Here is a 24409-nt window from a genome sequence, read left to right on the forward strand (position 1 = left end):
CTTGTGGTCATGAGCAAGTTGTAAATGTCACTAAGATTGTTTCTGGATGCCTATCACAAGTGTATGGGCGATTGTGAGGCAGATGAAGTCAGCCAGAGCTGCAGTGGGGAGCTGGGTGTGGGGAAGGATTGCTGTGCAGCCCAGCAGCAGCAGGAGTGTGCCACGCATCCCTAAGCAGCAGCAGGGCTGTGACAGTCCTTTAGCCCTCACTTAGCAGCCCTTTGGTAGAAGTGACAGCACGCCTGCAAAGATAGGAAGGCCTGTTTCAGCCCCATTAATGTTGGCTTGAATGTGAGCCTGCGGTCTGGAGAAATGATACATGTTCAGTGATTGATGATTTTATAGTCCCAGGGCACTTGCGATGGTTTCTGGTAGCTGTGAACAATATTCCCTCCTCTCTTAATTAGGCCTCAGCTTTAGGTTTCTGAACGAGAAGTGACTAAGTGTGAATTGTAAGATAAGGTTTACACAATATTTTTCAAAACTTTGGCCACAAAGGAAGTACAGTTTTGAGTGCCAGGTCTTTCATGTTTTGTACAGAATAAGTGATTCAGCGTGCATTTGGTAAGTCTGAAGGGTAAATGGCATATTCATACCTTTATATGGAAAAGCGGAGGGGATTTCAAAATGTCTGGAGGAGAGCTTTACGTAACTGGGTTAATTAAAGAATATCTACGTCCAAGGACTTCTTTGTTTTCCATCTCCTCTGCATTTGGTGTCAGCTTTCAGTAAGCCAGTACTTCCTGACTGTGTAAGGGGTGCTCCAAGCCTGGTAAGCTGCCTGTGCTGATGGCCGAAAAATGTAAAAAAGTGTTTCAGTGCTTGCTTGCAAATTGGGTGGCAAAGTTGGTAATTTAATCACTATATGGAAGTAAACCTTTTGTCAGTGAGCTATGCTGGTTAGTAATGTGATAGTGTCAAAATGCCTATTAATCTGTAACATTGAATGCAGACTGCAAGAAGAAATGGAATTTGTTCTTCTCATCTGCACCAACATTTTCTCTTACATTAGTGACTCCTCCTGAACTTCCTACTGACTTTTATTAATGCAAGCAAGAAAGCTTAAGAAAAAAAAAGTTGCAAGTTCTTCAGACTAATTTTACTCTCTGTGGTTAGTGACTTTTAGCACTAAGAAGATTCAAATATCAAAATATCTCTGTATTATTCAATTTTTAGAAATCTTGTCCATGAGGACACAGCTTATTAAGAAACTATGTGGTTTCTTTTTGATGGGGAGAAAGTAATATGTGGGCAGAGAGTAATTTCTGTGAGATAGACCTGAAAGCCAACTTTTGTGATTAATGACCAATTGTGACTCTGCACATTTAATTAGGAAAGTGTCATTACACTCAATTAGCAGGGCTGCCAAATAATCTGTTTAATACTCTGGTCTTTTTTTTCTCTAGGGTTTTGCAGACAGTCCTCATTACAGTGATCACTTGAATGACAGTCGATTAGGGCCTCATGAAGGATTGTCCCCGACACCTTTCATGAACTCAAATCTGATGGGTAAGTAGGTAATTCTTTACGAGTATCCCCTCAAAGCCTCTTTGGTCAGAAAGAGACATTTTTCATTCCCTTGTCTAGGCCTGACATGTCAAGCATCTGGAAGTTGCTCCGTTTCTCATAGCAACACTGACTTTCCTATTCAAATCTTTTTATGTTGGGTGAGTTCCTCAGAAGGGCCATTATCCAGGACTTTTTAGAAGAAGGAAATACTTAGATTTTCTTAAGTTGATCTAGAAAGCTGATATATTTTGATTTGATGTAAATTTGAAATTATTTTATTATTTTAAAGGTTATTTTTCCTTAATTTTGTTTGCGAAGATATTTATACCAATTTTCTATTTGTGCATTTAAAGGGTTTTTTTTCTAACATTGAATTACTGAACTACCTACCAATTTACTGTGGGCTTCCCCTCAGGTGATAATGTGAGGGCTAGCTTCTTATTTTTAAATTTCTAATTTCTTTGATAGTTGTTGTATTAGAAACTGTCACTTCTAAGAAATAGATGGGAACTCCTGTTTCCAGACCTGTTTAACATTTTCTGTATTTGAAACTGTAAAAAATGCAAGCAAATGGTGTATTGTATTGTGGTCTTAGGTACTGAAACCTTTTTTTCATTGCCTACACTTACCTGAAACATGCTAATGTGTTGATGGCATTAGTTGAAAAATCTCCTTTTTTGTGTCCAGTTCAGAACATAAAACTCTTGATTTCAAAATATTTAATTTGGCGACGCGTGGTCTTAGGACCATTTTTGTTTTGTATCTTACATTTCAGGATGACTCTGAATATTTGTTCTGAATTTCTACATTTCACATTGTTTCACTTCTATATTCCCCATCTTGTAGACATGACCTATTTTGTGATCTCAGTATTGTCCTTCTAAGACATAGCCCTGGTAATCTAAGTGGATTACCTAAATCCAAATCCTGGTGGTCTGCAATTTCTTTTGAAAATCTTTCTACTTTGCTCAGTCTTTGTTTACTACTTTAATTTTCTCTGAAATAGAGACAGACAAAGCTCAGCTATTGCTGAAAACAATTTTTTGTTTAAACAAAGAATTTTGTTTAAACTTCATATATAAGTTGAAAACAGGCAATTTTAAAATGCCCATCTCTTTAGACTTTGATTAGAGAGAGGACGTGTCAATTGGTCAATGGCACTTCTATCTGAAGACAGCAAAGCTAAAATGTAGCAGTTATCAAGGTAAAGCAAGGTAGACTTTGCCTAAATACTCTTTCAAACATGTTGTCTTCTATCTTTTTTAGCAGAAAGCAAAAAAGACAAGTTACTTCAATTGCTTCTTCAGTATTTTGATCAGTAGCATGTGTGGAATGTCTCTAGGCATTGTAGCTGATACTGATTTTATTTTACAAAAATATATATAGCAAAGTTTGATTTCTTTTTTAATTTGTGTTACCAAAGGCAAATTAATTGTTCATGTTATTAATTTAAGCCATTCAATTTCTAAGCAATATATGCCTTTAAATATATGAAAAAAAAATTGGTGCAACTATATCTTCTTGGCTTTTCATTTTTTTTGAACAGATTATTCTATTAGACATAATAGAATTACATCATTAATACAGATTTGAGAAGAAGCCTCCATTTAGATGGGTTTGTGGAGAGGATTAACAAATAGCAAGATATGTATGTGTCAGTCACCCAAAGCTGCTGAGAACTGAAATAGTTTTGTAAAGCTTTGTGACTAAGAGTTCTTAGGGATTTTATTTTCTTGGAGTAAAAGTACTTAATTTCCTTCTGTATGCAGTCAAGAATTATAGAAAGCTTTCTGTATGTATCTCTAAGATATGTTCACATCAAAATTCTAAAAGTATGTCTTTAAAAGTATTCCACTTGTGGTATTTGCTTGTCATAACAAAAAATTGTGTTAATTTTACTTATGTTACTGTATTGAGTGCAGCTTTGTTTATTACACCTTCACATCATTCATTTTTGTGTTTTATTTTAATTGATGGTGAAAGTTTGGAGAGAGGAATGATAAAAGCTACATGAAAACATAGAGTACTACTTTTCTGTGGGGTACTACTATCTGTGTTTATAGTTTCTTTATCCATTATTGAAAAGAAAAATGATAATTCTTCTAAAGTTTTTTTAGACAAAAAGATGTAATCCAGTTTTTTAATATTAAATTGTGGACATGTTCCCATGAACAGAATGAACACATTTATTTTATTAGCTAATGTAGACATATGATATTTAAGGCATTGGTTCATTATTTTGTGATCTTTGCAGTTTAAAAGGAGATGGAGGGAGGCTAAGAACAGGAACTTGATGAGCTTATAGGAAATATCTCACTAGCTTAGAGCAGTGATTGAGCATCTGGGGTTCCACAACCAAGATCTAAGAAATACCTCCCTTCCCAAAATTTTATCACAACTGAAATACATTTCTGAAACAGTTAAAAACTATTAAAAAGGAAGAAGAGAGTGCGACAACATATTTCACCATTGCTGTCAACACTTAAGAGTACCATTAAAAGAAAGAATTGTGTGTCAAGGGGATGTTGTTGTTTTGTGTATTATGTTCAGCTGTAAGCATATTTGCCTGAAGAGATAGTGGATTATAAAGTGCCACTGTCTTTCATGATGGAGCTCTCAAACATTTTAATGATCTTGTACATTGCAAAAGAGAGAAATTTTGTCTAACAAGAGTTGATAATGATTCAATAATGAACAATTTACCACAGAAAGATGCATTTCCATATTCATTTAGATATTTTTTGAAGTGTTTTGCAGAGGAAGTAAAGCTATTATGCTGGATTGGTTAGTGTTCTTCACTAATGAATTCCAGAATTATCGTGTTGATTTGGTAGTATAAAAAAAGAAGGGCAGTTACTTATATTTTGAGTAAAACCACTGAATCCTCTTGGGACCAGCATAGTCTATTGGTATCCATAGAGATATGTAGAAAATCAGGCAAAGATATATTGGTGGTATTGTAGCTCCATTTAGACTTGATAATCTTTGCTTATTCAACACTTTTCTTTTAATTACATTCTAGAAAACTATTCACAAGGATATGAGATTCTTTTCTCTGTAATTATGCTGCCTTTTAGTACTCTGCACTTGCAAGGAGAGGTCAGTTTTTGCTAGGACCCTTCAAGCATGTGGTATTGTATCATCTGTTGTACTGTTCCCTGGACTTTATTCTCCTCAGCTTTTTTACTGCTACTTACTGGGAAGAAAGAAAGCAGATTATTCTTGAATATAGCTTAAAGGGGTTTTTGTTGGTCTGTCTTGAAAATTTGAAGTGGGTGAATTACTTTCTTTTGTGTGCCTGTCGTTCCACAAGAGGTAGAAAGGATAACAGCCAAACTTTTGTGCTCCACGTTTGTCATCTGTGTACTGCACAGTTCCACAAGGTTGTATATGACAAAAAGTCATTAAAAAATTTAGTCAGTAGTAAGTGAAAAAACAGTGGTTGAATGTCAGCTTGCCATGTTGAAATCAGTCCCTTGAAGTAGGAAGAGAGATCATTCTTCCAAGTGTTCTTTCTAATCTATTTCCTTGTTTTCTCATTATTTCTTTAACAAGTTCCTTTAAAGTTTAATTGGGTTACATCTACATGTTTCTGTTACATCTACGTGTTTCTAAGCTAACAGCAGGGTTTGAAGACCTGTCAATGAAATCAGAGATTCTGAATGTATGAAATCAGAGGATGTTAGATTGGCTGCCTCATTTACTCACTGACTCCAATAGATCAGCTTCAGGTTGCAGTTACTAGTTTAGTTCATACCATCTGGTGATTTTGTAACTCTCACCTCTGTTAGCATCCTGGTGCCTTTGCTTCTCTTCTAACAAGTTTCTGCTGGGTAATGCTGTGGTGCATTCTTATGGCCAGCATTAAGAGATGGAAGGACTGACCATGCAGAGAAGTCAAGACACAACAAGGTGGGAGTAGAAACTGGTTACAGTAATTAGAGCTATAAATTATTCTAATTTTTAATAAAAATATAGCTTCTTTTACTGTTGATAATGTGAATGTAAAGGGTAAGTCTGATTCTTCTCGTGTTTAAAATAAATAGGTGAAAGAAGCAAAGGTAGTAGTGGCAAAGGAAAGTAGAGCAATACGTGTTGTGGTTTTTGCAGTGTAACATCTTTCCCTTTGGCTGTACTTGATGCACTTGGGCCACTTGGGTGGTTTGTCATCAGGCATCACAAATTTCTGAGTAAATTACATCTACATACACCATGAATTTTACCTTATGTTACTGTTTAACAGTCCTGTTCCAGTGTAGCAAGGGTAGAAACTATTGGGTGAAGGGTGGCAGGAGCAGAGAGGTGCTTCATAGGTGGAAGCCAAATTTTAAGAATTTTCAAAGCTAGTCTTTGGATTACTGTGAAACTCACAGTGCATTTTGTGTATTTATAATATGAATGAGAGATCAATATCTGGATTGGGATGCCTCCTGGTTTCAGAGTTACTGTTCATTTAATTGACTTGGTTGTGCAGGTTTCTAAGAATGCCTGGGCTTCTGCCAGTGCATCTTTCAAACTGAAATTGCTGCCTTGATTTTTATTGTTAAATTTATTATTTGGCTTGTAATTTAAGCCCTGTAGTTGGCTTGTATAGAGTAGTGGGTTTTTTTAAAGTTGAACATTGGAGGGACATTTTGTGAAGCAACATGGTATATAGCTGAAGCCTCTGCAAACCTTGCAGTACTGATACAGTTCTTGAACAGCTGATGTAAGCCTTTAAAACCATAATTTGTGAAAGGTTATTCTCAGTAAAAGGAGAGGCTTTTGAACTTTAAAATAGAATTAAAAGAAGATGTACATCTGAATTGGTACTCAGTTAAGAATCTAACTAATCTTCAGGGAAATTGCTAGTTCTATCCTCAGTAACCCTTCAATAAAAGAATTTTGAAATTGAAGAGAGACATCTTGTTATCAAATGACTTTATAATGGTGAAGGCAATACTAGCAAACCAGCAAGGGTAAATAGTTATTAAAATGGCACACATTAAGAATGATGCCATTATAATTTTTGCTAGGAATCATGTCTTAATTACCTTTTAGGAAGGGAGAGGGCAGATGCAAGCAGGGAGTTGGCAGACTCTCTATTTGTCCAAAATAATAGTTAGATTTCCTTGAATTGCTTTCTATAGTCATTAATATTTCAACACAGGAAAAAAACCCAAGCATTACAATGGAAATTATCTCCAGAGATATGAGTAATAGCAAGATTGATCTAAAATAATTTATATGCAGTTACATTGTTACTAATTTGGAGAATGGTGGGGACAGAGTATTTTCTGTCCTTTGGAGAATTCATTAGGAAGAAACAGGAAAATGTTAGAAGAAAATGACAAAACAGTGACATAACAAAGATTATGACAAGTCTTTAGTCCATCTCATTTTACAGGGCAGTAAGTTGAGAGAAAATTGTAAAAGGATACCTGATAAGCTTCACATTCTGCATAGTTATCTGTCAAATATTAGTGAGTTTAGAAAAGCTTTCCCTAGTAAAAAACCCATGAGTATAAGGTCATTCACAGTTCCAATAAATACTTAGAGGTGTTGGTACTGAGTCCACCACAAGGCATAGACTGTAAGCTTCCCATGCTGAAAAAGTTCCTTAACATTCACTTTACATGACTGTGTTGTGCAGTTGCACAGTATTATGTTTGTGTATTATTGAATCACTTATTGTTTTGGTTATTAAAGCTAAAAATACCAAGATGCTGGCTCACCTCACCCATGATGTAATACATCATGGCTACTTTTCCCAAAGTAAGTGTTGCTGTTGCTTCACCCCAGTAATGCTTCTTGTCTTCTTGCTTCTGATGGGCTTATGTTCTTTTAATAATTAGCATTTTTCAAATCATTGTACATAATGAATCTGACAAATTAAAGATTTCTGTTTAAGCTCCCTCCTAAGATTGTTACTTTTCCTTTTGGGGTGTGTCAGTCTGTTGAATTGATGCTGGTTTTATATGATATAGATTGGCTGAAAGCCTATTGTGACTTCCCCATAGTATTTTGGGTTTTATAATAAAATTTCAAACCAAGAGTAACATTTGAAGTTAAACTTCATTTATTTCTTCCTCTCTTCCAGATAATTATTTGAATAATTTACTTCACATATGAATATATGAAACCGCCATAAGTAAATGGAGGTTCCTTTTTGTTTGTTTGTTTGTTCCTGTTTTGAATGCAGGCAGTCCTTTTGTTCAGGGCTGTTTGTGCTGTGTCTGGCAGTGTCCCAGCTCTGGCGTGGTGTGTTGGGCAGAGGCAGCTCTCAGGCCTGGGCTGACACCCTGGTTACTGCCAGCACACAGCCACTGCTCTGTGGGCTGAAGCTTGCTAGAGTTGCAGTGTTTTCTATCTGTTCATACACTTTCAGATTTATCTCTTTTTTTTCCCCAGGTATTACATTAAATAAATTCCACTCACACCAAAGAATTGCTCTCATCTGCTCTTAATTTTCCTTTTGTGAAAGCTAATGGGTTTCTGGGAAATTAAATTACACAGTCATTTAGTGAAAGTGCTAAGTGCAGGGCATTTTTACCCTTGGGTTTTTGCTCACAAGAGCGTGTGTTAAGCGTAGTTTTCCCCTCTGTTTACAGTAATATTTCAATCAAATCTCTTTCTTAACGTTTCTTTACCTTGGGTAACACACAGAGGCTTCCTCACCCGCGGCGGGGGGCTCGTGTCCTTCGTGCCGTTCCTGGAGCAGGTGTCTGCCTGTGCTCCCTGCCCCTGGAGACTTTGATCTCTCTCCTGGTGAGCAGCTGTGGCACAGGGGGGGCCCTGGCAGCGCTCCTCAGGTGCTGCTCAGGTGTGGCAGTGCCAGGTAGGTGCGTGGGCACAGCTGCCTGCCCGCTCTCCTGCCCTGGGCAGCTGCGGGCGCAGGGAGGCGAGCAGGGCTGAGCAGGTGTGTGCTGGGCAGCCTCCCCCCTCCCTGCTGGCTGCAGCAGTGCTGGAGTGTTCAGGCACTTCATCCTTAACCATTCCTGAGCATTGTGCACGTTTAGATGATTTTTGTATCTCTGGATCAGTGTAGGAGTTGTTAGCAGGTTTAGTCTGTAGTGCTGTGGTTCAAGGAAGAACCAGAAAGGTTTGCTTTCTGTCAAGTAAGCAAGTGAATAAATTTGTTCTCGAAAATCCATCAAGCTGTATGATTACACATTGTGCTAGGAAGAGGTGATGGTTCCTTTGAAAACCCATCAAGCTGTAAGATTACACACTGTGCTGGGAAGAGGTGATGGTTCCTTTTCACTGGATACTACCAGTGCCACGGGTATCTTACAATCCAGAGTGTGTCCCACAAGCAGAGCTTGCAGCTCTGGTGGTCCGTGGGCAGTGGTGGTGCTTGCACTGTGCACTGATGGGAGAAAACAAAGGGACCTGGTGCTAATTGTGTTGGAAGAAGATGAAATGTTGCCTTCTTCAAAATGGTCTCACACTTGAACCCAGATTTTTTGTCATGTGAAGTATTTTTGAATTGCCCGTCTGGGAATAAATATGCAAAGTCTGTGGCTTTTACATTTTGAAATATTTTAGTTCTGATAAAATTTGTTCTGCCAAGCTTGGGTTTTAGTTAATGCAGTCTGATACATTTGAGTGTTGATTTATTCACAGTGTACTCTGCCTCTGAAAAGGGGAATAAATAGTAATCTGATGAAATTTTTAAGTCTTGTATTTCCTCTTTGTTATAACATGTCAGTTTAGCTGCTGCAGGGTATGTTTATCTGTTACAAGGCTCATCAGTGCATGAAATGCTGAAAGGGCATATTTCTCTCCTGTGGTTCCTGCCATCCCTGGGCACTTGTAGATGTGTTCCAGTGGATGGGATCAGCTGGGTGAAGCTGTAGGATTTTAAATTTGAGTCTGTGTGAAGGCGCCAAGCTCCCTTCTAGGGAGGAGGGGGTGATTTTTTCCCATACTGGTGATGTAACTTCCCCATGAGGCAGTTGCTTAGGGATCTACATAATACCTATTATCCTGTTCAAATAGGAGGCTGTAGAAAGCTCACTGGTGATTAAAAGATAATTTTGTAATTTTTCATGGCTTGTCTTTGTTTTGTAATAAAGATGTTTGCTTATCGCCAGGTGCATAAAAATCATTTACTTAATCTCTATTTCATTCCATTAATTTTTTTTTTTTCATTCTTGCATGTGTGTAGCTGTAGCCTGTGAGTTGCTAGCAGTCCAGTTTTTAATAAATACAGCAGCCTGTACCCAGTGATTAAATTCTGAACTGATCAACCAAAGTGTTCTAACTAGGCTGCTCGTGCCAAAACAAGTGGCTTTTGTGATTTGGGGCATTGTAGTATTTGCATTAATATGATTTGAAGTTCTAATAGTTTTCTTTAGAGATTGGGTTTTAGTGAGTCAAATGTTTGTTGCTGCTCAAAGCCTGACTTTGTTTAGATAACAGACATCTTGGAGGGGAAAACAAACCAGATGAAAACAAAAGATGCAGTTTTATTTTTAAGGTGCTTGGGGCTGTTGGACTTCTAATACTGTGATTTTTATGAGTTGCCTGAGTAGCTGCTGCATTTTCCATAGACCTGTAAGATGCTGTAGGTGTGCAGTGCTTCAGCTACATAATAGATGAATGGAACAAGTACCATCAAAAAAACCCAAAAATATTAAATTTGATTTTGGCGATAATGTCTGCACACTTTCACTTCAACCTAATATTGCACCAAAGTTTTGTTTCAGAAAAGTGGATGAAAAATTTTCATGTAACAGAAATGTGCAAAGACCAGAGGAACAGCAACTCATTCTGTTAAGAGATGGTTATGACTTGCTTTATTTGCGAGGCTTTCTTGGTTGCTGGCTTTTAATGTTTTTCCTGGAGGCTGTCAGTGCTGCAGCTTTCACACAGGTGTGCAGGTTCTGTCGCTCTGACACGTGTGTAAATGGGGTCAGATGAAAATCCTGCAGAGTTATTTCCTTGGCATCCCCGTGGAGGGACACTTGGAGAAATTGTGTGTGGCAGCCTCACCAGGATGGCATTTGGTGGAAGGAAGGTGCTGCTTGGTTGGGGTTTTTTGGAGGGTGCTCACACGGGTCCTCCATCTGAAGATGAAATATGAGGGAGAGTTGATGCATTATTTTATGTGATGATGTGTTACATACACAATTAAAGAAACACTCTTTGGGTTTGCTGTTACTGATTCTTTTAAAGAAAGCAATAGCCATAAATTAAGAGATAAAATAAAAAAGTTCATTGAAGTGAGAATGAGGAAGATTTACAAGTTTTTTATAAAACTGGCAAAGTCTGGCTGTGAGACTTAAAGGTTCTCTACTAGGGAACCAAAGGCAATAAAGTATGTAATGTGTAAATTCAAATGGGAGTTGTACTGACCATGGGCAAAACTAGTGCTATGATCACAATAACCGCAGTGAAATTTTAATTTCTTTCCCATTGTAACAGGGACCTCTAAAACAATCCTGGCCTTTTGGGTACGTGCAATACAAATGAGGCATCTTGCAATGTCTTCCTCTTTTACAATGGGACATAGAAAGCAGAAGTCCTGAGAGTGATGTGTGACTTGTTAACAGTCTTGTAAGCTGCAAGGCTGATCCCTGGGGTTTGTGTTGAATACCTAAGTGCATGAGTGTATCATAAATAACTTCTATCATGTTTAAAAAATTTCTGCAGTGATAGGAAGGAGTGTACTTGTATGCTCTTTATCAGGATACTGCAGTTTTAAGTATGTTTGCTCCCTGGTAGGAACAAAGAGAAGTTTGTTGTACTATTTTGACGTGATAAATAACACTTCTGTTTCTGATGGAATTAATTTCTTTCCTATTACATCATTTATTTATTTCACATATTGCTGGTCCATTACAAACTGTAATCTCAGATTTTATTTATTTATATATTTGTTTAAATCCTTGAGGTACTTCCCAGCTTAAACTGATTGATCTACTAGAATCAAGATTTACAAAAATAAACTCCTTACAGAACAGTATTTCTTAAATTATGCCTTACCTGTCTTAAAAGTTGCATTGCATTATTAAATACTGTAGGGAATTTTGTGGTCATGTAATTTTAACTTCAAAGGAGTTTTCAGAAGCTCCTATGTGAGCTATACTATAGAAAATATTTGGCACACCTTAATATTCTACCGATCAGTCAAAAAATGAGAACTTCTCCCCCATATTTGTAAGTCCTTTTCACTGTAATTTTAGAGGAGATTTCATTTTCTTATGGATGTGCTTTATTATTATACAGCTTCAAGTTTGAAAGGTACTGGAATCGGTACAGATATGCTAGATCAGAATCTGAGCTGTTGCTTATTTTCCAGGATGCAGTTTTTGCTTTATATTTAGACAAATATCATCCTTTCACCTGGCATGAATTAGATCTTTTTTCTCAATGATAGGTGAGGTGATTTTGTTTTCAGCAGTGCTGTCTTCTGTGGTGAAAGATCAGCCAATATATTTTACGATCCCTGAAAAAAATTTCTTTATATGTTCAGGGACTGATATTTTTAAGATTAAGATAAATTTCACTAGCATTAGTAGCATTCAAAAATTATTTTGGATATAACAAAGCTGAGAAATCCACATGGCTTTTTGTGTGTGTCTGAATGCTACTGCTTTGCTGGGTGCTTTTCAGGGTGAGCTGTGGGAGCACGGCCTGAAGTCACTGGTTCATGAAATGCTCTGTTTACCTTGCACCCCTACGTGGTTCCTGCCCAGCATAGTGGGGGCTTGAGGGTTATTTTGTTTTGTTTGATTACAGAGTGCTGGGAGGAGGAGCGATGATTGCCTTGTCTTTCTGAGGCTTGGCTGCATTTTTAAAATTTTTTTGTTCACTGCTTTTATTCATCAGTGACAATTTATAAACAGTGCATGTTTCACAATGATTTCAGCCTTGAGTGCCAAACAACTGTATGATTTTGTTCCTTTGTTTGACAGCTATCTGGCACTCAGCCCTGGGCACAATTATAACAAATAGTTTTGTCCAGTATACTTGTATGTTCTTTATTTCAATTACATTTTTGCTATTACATTAGAAATGGATCTTCCTGGAAATGTGGTTCAAAAGGCACATGGTAAAAAACCCAATCCAAACCCTTTTAAAATTGGATAAAGGAATTGAGTATAAATTTGTTCCGTCAGTATTTTGGAATTGAGGGGAGGAGGGGGCAGCAGGGTAAACAAAGAGAGGCCAGTAGAAAAATACTGCTGGGTTTAGTTGGTTCAGTTTCACAGTTACAAACTATGAAAAAGAATATAGTTTGTTGGCAGGGGGAAAAAGGCCATGTGTTTCTCCAGTTGGTAATCATTTTATCTAGGATAGTTTGTGTATGTATAGACAATTAGCAGTGGGCTTGCAGCTATTTATTTAGAACAGAGTAAAGCTAAATGTTACTTTTAAAACACAGAATATTTTCTGTATTGATTTATCTTATTTTACCTCCATAGAAGAAAATTTAGAGCTCAAATGTCTTGAACTCAAGGTACTGCATTTAGTTGGCTGGGTTGATGTTCTCCAACATGAAGGAGGAACACTTCCCTGTCACTGTGTGCCTCGAGTTTCTGCTTTGTGTGCCTCCCCCTCTCTCCCCAGCTCTGACACAGCTTGGTCTCATGATAGAGACATAGTGCAAATGCCAGTAAACCAATGTGAAATAAAACACCAAATGGAAAGGCAGTGATTCATCAGGAGAAAATGTTATCCAGACCCCAGTAACTCTTTTTCTTCTTTTAACCTGTGCTCTCAAGCATTGTTATTCCCTTGATAATCAGTTTCAGCTCTGTTATTGAACTCAAAGCTGTGTATTTAAAGTTGCTGTTGCCCTTCTACTGATCTCTCCTACTTCTTTGATGGTACTTTTATGCTGCTTTCTTGTTTGTTAATGCAATGCAATCATGTCATTGGTCCAGTTAATTTTCTTCAAAAATTGCCAAAGCCTCAGAGGTAGGAAATAATATAAACTTTAGGTTACACTAAAATCATTAATAGAATCATCTGTCCTCAAATCTGTAGAGTATAATTTTACTGTAGTGTTACTTTGTGGTTAAACTTGTATTTTTGTCCCTGGAATGCACCCATCTGGATCACTACACTGTTCCACCTGAGCACTTTCATAAGGCTCAGCTGCACGTTGGGATTTTTCCTGTCTTTACCTGGCTTGTCTGTCTGCCTTGCTCTGTTGACTTGTTTTGCCTCACTTAAGAAAAGACCATTTTTATGTGGTTTTGCACAGATGTGTTGCTCTTTGTAAAGATTTATTTTCTTTTTGTTTCCTTCATCTTAAGCATAAAGAAAAGGTAGATTCTAAAAGGTAGATTCTAATAATTGCTTATGCCCTGTTACTTGCCCTGTGGTACAAACCTGGTTACAATGCCTGACTGTTCAAGTCCAGACCAGATAATTTTTTCACATTCTCTCTGGATTTGTGTGGTTCTTTCTCTGTGCACCTGTTAGTGGCCAGTGCTGTTGGTGGGGCACCATGGTAGAGGAGTCTTTCTCCAACATGGGTGTTTTTGTTTGTTTGTGAGACATCTATATACTCAAAATTTGCATCTTCTAAGAGGTCTTTAAGTGCAGATTCTGAACAGGAGTGCTGTGTAGTAGTGGAAATTTTCCCCTTCACAGGACAGATAATTGGACAATAGATTTGGAAGATGAAAACTTCATATTGCAATGAGGTATAGTAATGGTATGTATGGTACAGTAATTACAATGAGGTATATTAGTGAATACTCTGTTAGAAATGCTAACGATACTCTGTTAGAAATGGTAGAAATTGTGGTGGTGCATGAACATGAGAATAATAAAAACCAATATGGGAAAATACATTTTAAAGTGGAAAAATAATAATTCATTGATGGCCAGCTTCTAAAGAATATTAAAGCAGGACTAAAGCTTAGTTACATTGGAGGAAGGAATATGAGCCCGATGATAAAATTAGACCTGAAATAATTGGAGTGCAAAATTAGTAAAAATTTGCTTAGTTCTGTGTTAGGTCAACAGCATGGCTTGAAGGGAAACTTTGCAGTTTTCCACTGCAAAAAGCAAATTCACATACACATTATTGGTGCCCAGTGTTTTGTTATTTGAAACATGTCCTTTTTACTGCAGCTTCTGAGATGTGTGTGGCTGTTTTTCAGAATGCTTGATCCCTTGTAGCATGTACCATGCTGCTCAAGGCAAGAACCTTTAGATGTCACAGTCGTCTTGCCACACATGATGAATCACTTTGCCTAAAGATTTTCTGCCCACAAAGCCTCTGGGGTGGCTCTGTCTCCCTGAGGATGTTCTGTTCAACTGGCCATCTGAGCTAACTGTGCTGTGACCACTTTACTTTTGTAAGGTACTAAATCCAAACCTTTTCACATTTTATTTCTGTCAGCACATTATAAAAGGGGGCATATGCAGAGAAGTAGTTTAGCTTTAAAAAGATGGTATTGCCTTGAATGTGTTTTGTTTGAATTTATTTTTTAAATTTAATTTGCACGAGAATCATATCAAGTGACTGTAACTGCAATCTGTCCAAAATGTGTTTTCCTAGATCTTCCCTTTTAAATTTTTTTTTTTTTTTTATCTTGCCAATAAACCAGTGTGTGTAAGGAGTTTCATGGCTTTCCTGATTGTGTCCCTCTTTGGATGTTCTTTGGTTGTATTGGCCTGTGAGACAGGAGTAGTGGTAGCTGGTAATAAAACCTGAAGTTTCGAGATATTGAACAGGTATCTGATTGATTGTTTCCTTTCAGAGGTCCATAAATTTGCTGTGGTGAGCTTGGGGGACCACTCCAAGAAGAACATTTAGAATATATAGGTTTTAAATGTTTTTAGGATTTAGAGAGCAATTCATGCTTTTTAAATAATTCAAAATTTGTGGTAGGTAAACTTAAATTCATATCTGGTTATTTATTTTTCATATTCAGTGGACTAAAGCAACATGCATTTAGCACTTTGTTGTGACAAATCTGTAGAAGTAATACATCAAAAATAAGACATAAGAAGTGACAAATTACAGCAAGTAAATTGTATTTTTAGCTTTATTTTTAAAAAACTATTATTAATTATTTTTATTCTTACCCTTCCTGCCTATTTTTATTCTTACCTTTCATGCCTTTTTGCCTTTGGTGTCTTTATGATAATATCCATTGCAGTGTTCTCTCCTTCCTGTGTGATCAGTCCCTGACTCCCTCTGTAGCCTGTTCAGGGTCTGTTGTAGTGAGGAGGAGGATGTGGCCCTTCGCCTGCTCTACTCCTCCCCCTGAGAAAATTCATGAGCAGAATTCAGCAGTGATTTTAAAAAGGGGTGGCAATGTAACTACCAGCTATTAGATGCCGTATTTCATCTCTGCAGTTGGACAAAGAACCACCTTTTCTTACTTAAACCTCCTTTCTCCTTTCTGTCCTGTTGACCCTTTTCAAATATTTGCTTAAATAAGCATTGATGGGAGAACTGCTCATCTGTTTTCTTTTTTGGATGACAAATGCAAATTTTAAAAAATTCCACAGACTTCCCTTTTTTCCCTTGTGGATATTGATTTTTTTTTTTTAATAACTATCCATCTTGCAAAAGATATTTTCATTACCAAGAACATTCTTTAAATACGAAATAGGTCTGAGCAGTGTATATGTCTCTCTGTCATAATTTGGAAATCCTTTTTGTTGAGGATGTAAGAGATACCAACTCTTCAAGAACCAGCTCAGTAACTACTGGAAAAGTTTCCAAAATATTCCTCATAGCTTTTTCAAAAAAAGTGAAAACAAACCCACCCTTTCCATGTTATTCCAACACTTCTTTGCAAGGAGGTTTTTACCTATAGAAGATAAATTCTTGGTTCTTGTCCTGATTCTTTTTTTCTCATTAAGATTTTGGTTTTGTTAGCTTCTTTACATTTGCAGCTCTTCAATAGATGCAGTCTGCGTCACATTGAAAAAAACTTGTATTGGAATGAATGTCTTATTTAATACCTGAAAGTATATCATGATTAGTTAGAAAAATGCTTATTTGGAAGTCAAAGCCAGCTATGCTTGCCCAAGGTTTAATATTCTGGTTTTTTATGATGAATCCAGCTGTGAAGCCTGAATGGAAATCAGACAGCTTGACGCTAACAGCTGATCACAGGAGTCCAGTTAGGCAAAACACAAAATGAATCATTTTTGTTGACCCTGGATAAAGCTGAGTAATGTCAGTATAGCTGATTAGATAGAAGGGAGCACTTAGGCAGGATCTAAACTTCAGAGCATTCAATGTAGCTGGGTTTGAATGTTTCTGCAGTAGTTAAAGAAAATTCTTAGTAGCACTGAAGATTTTCTTTGGATTTGAATTCTTTTAAGAATTGCTTTCACGGAGGGAAGTAGAGTCTTAATTTGAGCTGTGCTTTCAGTTTTAAGTTTCATTCACTGAATGAATCTTTTAAAGCTTTTTTTAATGTTGGGCAAATGTGTGTCTCTTGTTAGTGTAACATTTGCATTGCTTCCCTGCCATTTAACCATTTCACTCAAAAAATTGCACAATTCATTCGGTCTGAGCTATTGACTGTCATAAGCTTCCACACATTCTTGCTTATGATTATTGTAAATATTAATTTTGCCTTATTTTTCATGCTGTGAGTACTTTTTAAAGAAATCCATTTCAAGATACTGCACTGATAAGATGAGGTTGATTTTGTGTTTTTTATAACTGTTTTGTTCATTAACTTCTAGCATCCTCTTTCTAAACACTGGTGCTTGTCTGATTTTCAGTGAATGAATTAATCAAAGCTACTTTTTGCAAGATAAATTTCCTAATTTATACATGATATACTTTTGAATTATATATAACGTTTTATTGATAACTTTGCTTCTAAGTATTTTGGGGATAAGAATTGTAATATAACTAAAGCTTCATTGGAGTCCTTTGCTGTAGAAAATGGTTCAGGAGTTATGTATCATTGTCTTTAGGGATTAAAATTTGTTGTCATGATTCCTTCACTGATCACAACAAACTGATTAAATTCTGTTCATGTTCATCCTGAAGTCCTTACAGCCTATATAACTTATATAACAATTAGATCCCTGATACCTATGCCATGCACTTTTTAAAAGCTCTTCCCAGAAGTTCACTAAAATGTGTGTCTGATGCATTTCATCCTGTCTTTGTGGAAATTCCCTGCTCACAAGCAGCACCACCTTTTGCCATCTTGGAATACCCTTTCTTTTGAAGTGTTGTTCATCAATCTTAATCCTGTTGTGCTGTAGTTCCCATGTGTTGAGCTGAACCTTTTGAAGGTGCAGTTATGGCACAAGCATGTGCAAGCCAAGCCCCGTTGCTTTCCTATCCTGTTGATGAGAAGCTGGTTTTGTCTGAGCACTAGAAGAGGTTTAGTGGCTGGTTCATGCTGCCCACCAGAGTTCCCTCTGGTTTTGGCTTCACTCAGACAGAATTTTAGCACAGGGAAGGGAAGAGAGGTGCTCAGATGGACCTGGAGATGTGAGCTGTCCCCTTGTTCTCCATATTACTTAATGTTCCCAGGTAAGGGTAAGCTTTGCTGAGGCACTTTGATTTTGGATGACATTCTTTGTCAAACTCCTCCCAGCACTTTCCATTGGGAATGTCACCAGCTGTTAGTTTTTTGCCTCTTAAGAGATGTCAAGTCTGTAGCATAGCCATCAACTTGCCCTGTGCTGCATATGAAGTGTAGTGAATATTAGTACTTAATTCATTATATGACATTTTCATTTCTTTTCAAGAGCTTTCAAAATAAAAGGAGCTGAATTTAATCTAAAAAATGGATCTTATTGAAGGAGAAATTCTGATTTTAACACTATAGGTTCCCCTAACAGTGCAGTAATTAGCATTCTGTAAGTGCCCGGAATAGAACCAGTCATCAGGCCCTTAATTTAATAATTTATTGATTAATGATTTTTGTATTCTAATGAGGGAGAACACTTCCTCTGCTTCTGGTCAACATAATTCTGCAAAAGGATGTGAATATTCCTTTGATAATACTCATGTTTGTTCTTTAACCCTTTCATGCTCTTCTAACACCAAATGTGCCACCTTTTTATTGTGTGTAGGTTTTGGATTACAGGACTCAGATTTGGCCCTGTGGTTCTGTGAATTATACCCAGACTCTGAGTTGTTATAAATATTTCTGTGCATTTCCTTGAGATCTTTGAAATAGAGAAGGGAGGAAGTCAAGGAAAGATTAGAAGGCCTGCAGCACCACAAATCACCAGATTACCTGGATGCTAACTATAAAAAAGTGTGCTTTTTCTGACATTTTTCCTCTCTCCTTGTATTAATGAATTAAATTATGCTGTAGTTCCGTTGTGTAGCCTCCCAGATAGGCCAGGAGGAATTGCCATTGACCTAAAGCAACGTGTAGTGCTTTGGAGTGCAACCTAAGAACTGTACTCTTATCATGCCTACATACTTATTTTTTCAAGTTCTCAGGAATTTATGCCCAAAAGCAAAACTGAGTGGTTCAGTAGATGTTACATTTGCATAATGCAACATTACATTAAAATTTTACATTTTAACTGTAAAATTTAGAGGTGTCTGCTTTTCATATAATCAGTTTAAGAAATACGTAAGTAAAACTAAGCTCTTTGCTTTGATACCAAATGGGGGAGTCTGGCCTACCTGGGCACTTACAGCATTCTAAACATTATATGTGTGTATTAGTAATTTGTTTAGTCTTTTACATTGCAGTTGCAACTTATTTGACTTTTGGCCTCAAGGTGCAATGTAATTCCCAGAGAAGATGTGCTCCTTATCACGTTTGTTTCCCGAGTATCTTTTTAACAGTGTGAATACTTAACAGTATAATGTGATATGCTCTGGCAAAAATGTCACCATATCCTTATGTCCGTAATGTTTTTTATATTCCTGAGTCATCAATAACACAAACATAAATTACTATTTGTAATTGACCTTTTGTGTGAACTAGTCAAAAGCAGCTAGTGCTCTGATCCAAGTCTTGGTGTGTTGGGCTCACAGCGCATTGTGTACTTTATCTGCTTGTTTTAAAACTAATCTGTGATACTTGGCCTAAAAGAAATAAAATTATTTCTTTCCCTGAAAGCATTGGTAAGCATATCAATAATTTTTTAAAATAGTTTTTCTTTTTTTGATGTTGTTACCGGTGTTCCTGTTTGTTTCAGAATTTAGTCTTGCATATCACCAGGTCCAGCAGCATATTCTTTCATTGATTTTTCATCCTGCTTTGTCCTTTATCTCTGCCTGCTTGCTATTGTTCAAGGGTGGCTTGGTGAAAGGTGCGAGCGTCATGCAGAGTTTATTTTGGCAAAATGAATAATGTTGCCATTGATCTGGTCTGAGCAGACTCCTTCCTCGGGCAGAAGTTCTTAGCTTCAGGTTGTTTCCTTCTTGCAGGCTCTGCTCGAATTGCAGCATGGAGCCGGTGCTTGAGCTCTACCCAGCACTCTATTAATATGCACAACATGACCGGTTTCGGGGGAAGGTTATTAGAATGCTGGTTTGTATCCTCCAGTGAATGAAATGATGTGTGATTATGAAGTCATCAGGCATGGACCAGTAAGGCTCGAGAGAGCCTCCCCCCCAGGTCCTGGGGGTGCCATTGATTGGTGACCATGTGTTTGTGCCCGATAGACTGTGAAATGGTGTGTTGCTACACGGCTGTGTTGCACCTGCGCCCCACCGAGGTGATTGATTGGTTTGGTCATGTGGAATGTTCCCATCTGGTCTGCAGTAATGTGTTTTTTTTTGTTAGGGTTTTTTTTTTCCTTCCTTCCTCTTCTCTCCCATTTCCCCTTCATGCACAAGCCGCGAGTGCTGGCTGGGGACTCGGAGCAGGCAGTGGCAAAGGCAGCGCTCGGCTTCGCCTCGTGAACAAAGTGGGGCTGCTGCAAGCGCTGCTCTCAGCCCTGCTCAGAGATCACAGAGGCTCAGGGGGATCATGAGCAGCTCTCCTAAAAGATACAAACTGGAGGAGGGATGGGATACAACAACCGAACCCCAAAACCTACATGTCACTGCAGATTTCTTACTGATTTTACAAAAGCGCTCTGCTATTGTAATTAGATTACCCAAGCAGCAGTGCATGTGGAAGATCTTATTTAACCTCAGGAAAGTAGTAGTTTATTTATTGAAAACTACTGATGTTGCACTTTAAATGCCAAGAAATTATTTTAGTTCCTTTAAAAAAAATTCTATGGTTACATTGGGCGGTCTTGTTTGATATTTCTTAATCTCACTCCTTTTTCATAATTGATCTATTCATTCCACTTAATGACTAATTACATATCAGAGCACATCATCAGCAGCATTCATCATTGTAGAATGTAATAATCAATGACATTTCAACAAAGGAAAAAATAAATATGCAAATAAGGACTCATTAACATTTGCATGAGCTGTTTGAATAATCACGTTGCTGACAAGGCTGTAATTAACAGAAATTGATGCTGAGTTCAGTATTTGATAGTGTGTTTTCTCAGCGTTTTATTGTTGTCACTGCGGGGGCTGGAATGAAGTTCTGCTCTACTTGTACCTTGACTTAGGCTTGATGTGATGGGTTGTGCCAGGTAGCAGAGGCTTCTGGGAGTCCTTAATTCATCTGTGACCTACACTTAATGCATAGAAAGATATTTACTTAAATTGCCATATTGCTAATGAAGGATTGTTAAATTTTAGATAATTGTATAACAACTGAAGGCAAACCTTTTTTCCCAAGTCAGGAAAACTAAAAATTATTCACATTTTTTTAAATTGATAATCTTTTTCATGAGTCAGGCACTTTGAAAGTATAGAATGTATTGTTTACCTTGAAAATTAGGTATTGATGTAGGATTTTTGGGGTTTTTTGTCTCTCCTTAATCTGGCACACCAAATCAGTGTCAGGAGTCTTGAGCTTTATTTTAATTGAAAATCACTTGGTAAGGAAAATGTTGTGTAATTATGAAATGTGCAGTCTCTGTCTCTTCCCCTCCCTTTTTATTATTGCAACTTTACTGCCTCCTCCCTCTTTTTTTTCTTTTTTTCTTCTTTTTTTTTTTTTTTTTTTCTTTTTTCTCCCCCTGAAGCTTCCTCTTTTTGTCATGGATATCAACTGAAATGAACAAAACACAATAAAGCTGTTTATGTCAGTTTTTTTGGATGACTGTAAGTGCTGATTATAACAAGTTTAAGGAATTTCCTTTGTTGAGTGTGTACCCACGCCATATGGCTCAACATGGAACATTAACTTGACAGGGATAATGGATTGTGGTATATGGAGACAATTTTGCCTGCAGCTTCACTATAACTCATTCTGGTTGGGGATCACAAGTTTATAATATAGGATGCAGCAAACATCCAGATGGATTTACTTTACATGAAAGAGTTGCGTTTCTTTTTATTTCCTGCCTGTAATTGATGGGGGGGAAGACTTTTAAAAAAAGAATTAAAAAGTGGTAAAGAATGGGTCTTATTCAGGGAAGAAAAATCTCAGCATGTATGTAGCTGAAGTGGTTTGGATACACTGAAATGTGCATAGGTGAAGTGTTGTTACTTATACACTCACGCACACAATTATTGAAATAATATCTCAAGTGCTTTCACTTTTCAGAATATTTCAGTACAGCTCCAGTTCTAGAAATACATAATGTTCTAGGATAGTGTGAAAAAAGCTATTTAAAACATATCTCTGATTTTTATTTCAAGGCTGTTTTTATCATAAGCAAAGTGACCACTTAATTAGCATTTCTGGTGCTTTAGTAATGCTCCCATAGTACCCTGTTTTCTTTTAGGAAAATAATAATCCTTCTAAGCTTTTTGTGATACATGCAAAGAAAATATTGCTGAAATAATTCTACTTCTGTGTTTACCTCATATAATAGGAAGTGTCCAAATATCTTACAAATATAACAAAAGTCAGTATAAACCTAATGTGTCCTACTGATCTACATACCCAAGGTAAGTCCTAATTTTATGAATACTTCTGCATCTAAGAGACTTTAAGCAGACATAATCCCATTAAGCATGTATGTAGCTGTTTGAAGGATCAGGGTCATAAATCCATATTTAGGATTTCAAATAGAGCTACATGACATGGCTTCAGCATTCCTGTGCACTTGTGATTGAGTTATACTTCAAACAAAATTGGGTGTTTTGCTGTCTGAAAAGCAGCCATCTTTTAGCTATCAGTTTTGGAGATTCTTTTAAAACACTGTATTTTTGAGACACTGAAGTTTGACCTTCTGTATCCAATATAGCTGTTGTAATTTTTTAAACCACTTTCTCATGGATAAGAATTTATTATTTTTTTTCAATTATCTCTTGAAAAAGAGGTAAGTACCTGAGCAGATGGATGAGACATGGTTCATGGTTGGGCAAGAGAGATGCTGGTAGTGATTATAATAGGTGCTGTTTGTCCAGTCTTCCTCCCTTGTCACTGACTTAATATGTTGATATTACAGTTTAACATTTTTAGACATTACCAAAGTTTCAGAAAGTAGATATCTATAAAGAATCTGCATTTGAGAAGGGAGCAATAAAAAGGATCACTAACTATTGACCTATGAAGAACCTATGAAGAATCTGTGGTAGTTTAAGATGTAGGGTTTCTTTTAGGTTTTCATGCTGCAAATTATACTTGAAAAAGCTTCTCTATGTTCATTCATCTTCCCCCTGCATGCCTGGCTGTGTGTGTGATAATCACAAACAGGTGGGATTTTACTATGGACTTAGACATAGCTGCTTGTATTCTTGCTGTGAAGTCCCTTATTTGCTACTGCCACTACAGCTACAAAAAGACAGTCTCAGGAAAACACATGGATTTATCTTGAATATTTTCAATGAAACTGGCACTGTATTTGATGTAAAGGAGCAAAAACATCATCTCTAATATACCAGTCAGATGGTGGATCTTCAATTTATTGTCTGCTGTTTGGGAAACACTAGGATAGGGAAATGTACACCAGTGTTGCAATAAACTTGAAGAATTTAAATCTGTAGATAAGAAAATTCTTTCCAGGAACTGTAAGGGGAGTTCGCTATTTCTGCCAGATTCTGGACTTCTTGTCTCCTTTTAAGCTTCAGAAGGAAAAAAAAGAAGGAAAAAATAGTCAAACCGTCAGGAAACACTTAAGAAAATTGAAATTTTGAAGTAGCATTTGTGTCCTGTATCGGCATTTACCAGTCCACCAAAGGACTTCTGCGGGACTCTATTTGCAGAAGAACCTGAATGTTCTTCCTGGGTTACAGTGGTGACCACTGCAGCACAGATTACACCCCAGAACTAGGGTTCTCTCAAGGTGCAATTGCTGTGCTGGCAATAAGAATGTTGCACTCTGTGTGTATTTTTCTTATTCAGGTCCTGGAGAAGCTACAAAAGCAAGCTTCACTTTTTTTCCTAGTCTTGTAATGCGTAGTGGCCTGTGGGGAGTGCACTTATGATGCAGCCTTGTTAATGGCTTAGTGCAAGGATGTGATAAAAGTCCAGTAAGTTGTCAGTAGAAAGGCCATCAATAGAAATTTATGAAGAGTAATGCGTGCAAGTGAATTCCAGCGGCCTCTGACAGTAAGCTGCCCTAACCCTCTTTGATCCTCAAGGGCCTGCTGAATCTCAAGTTGAAGTCAATGGTTTGGGTATAAAGAGCAATCATTTAATTTTTGTTTCGCTAATGATTTATTACTAAATATTTCTGCAGCCTTTGGACTACTGTTTTTCTTTACTGAGCTGCCCTTTCAAGGGACTCGGTCGTGAGGGGAGTCTCGGCCCGCGCCGGTGCAAGGCCGCGCTGTCGGTGACATTTCCGTGCGCTGCAGGCCCGGCACCGGGAGGGGGCGCTCTGGGCACGGCAGCGGCCGCGCCGCGGGGAGCGGGAACGCGCCAGGGCCCACGCCGCTGCCCGGACGGCATTGCCGCCATCCCCTCCTCCCCGGGACGGCATTGCCGCCATCCCCTCCTCCCCGGGACGGCATTGCCGCCATCCCCTCCTC

The 24409-nt window shown here is 37.6% G+C and overlaps 1 protein-coding gene across 9 annotated transcripts in view; it reads left to right on the forward strand.

Moving 5' to 3' along the window:
• Positions 1-24409, forward strand: part of TCF12 (transcription factor 12) — a 159488-nt gene that overhangs the window by 52428 nt on the left and 82651 nt on the right. For all 9 annotated transcript variants that reach the window (XM_059481975.1, XM_059481974.1, XM_059481978.1 and 6 more), the window contains one exon: positions 1407-1509. In XM_059481975.1, the coding sequence (XP_059337958.1) occupies positions 1407-1509 (103 nt within the window). The remainder of the gene's footprint in view (positions 1-1406; positions 1510-24409) is intronic.

The sequence above is a fragment of the Ammospiza nelsoni genome, chromosome 14 (genome assembly GCF_027579445.1).
Source record: "Ammospiza nelsoni isolate bAmmNel1 chromosome 14, bAmmNel1.pri, whole genome shotgun sequence".
Lineage (NCBI taxonomy): Eukaryota > Metazoa > Chordata > Aves > Passeriformes > Passerellidae > Ammospiza > Ammospiza nelsoni.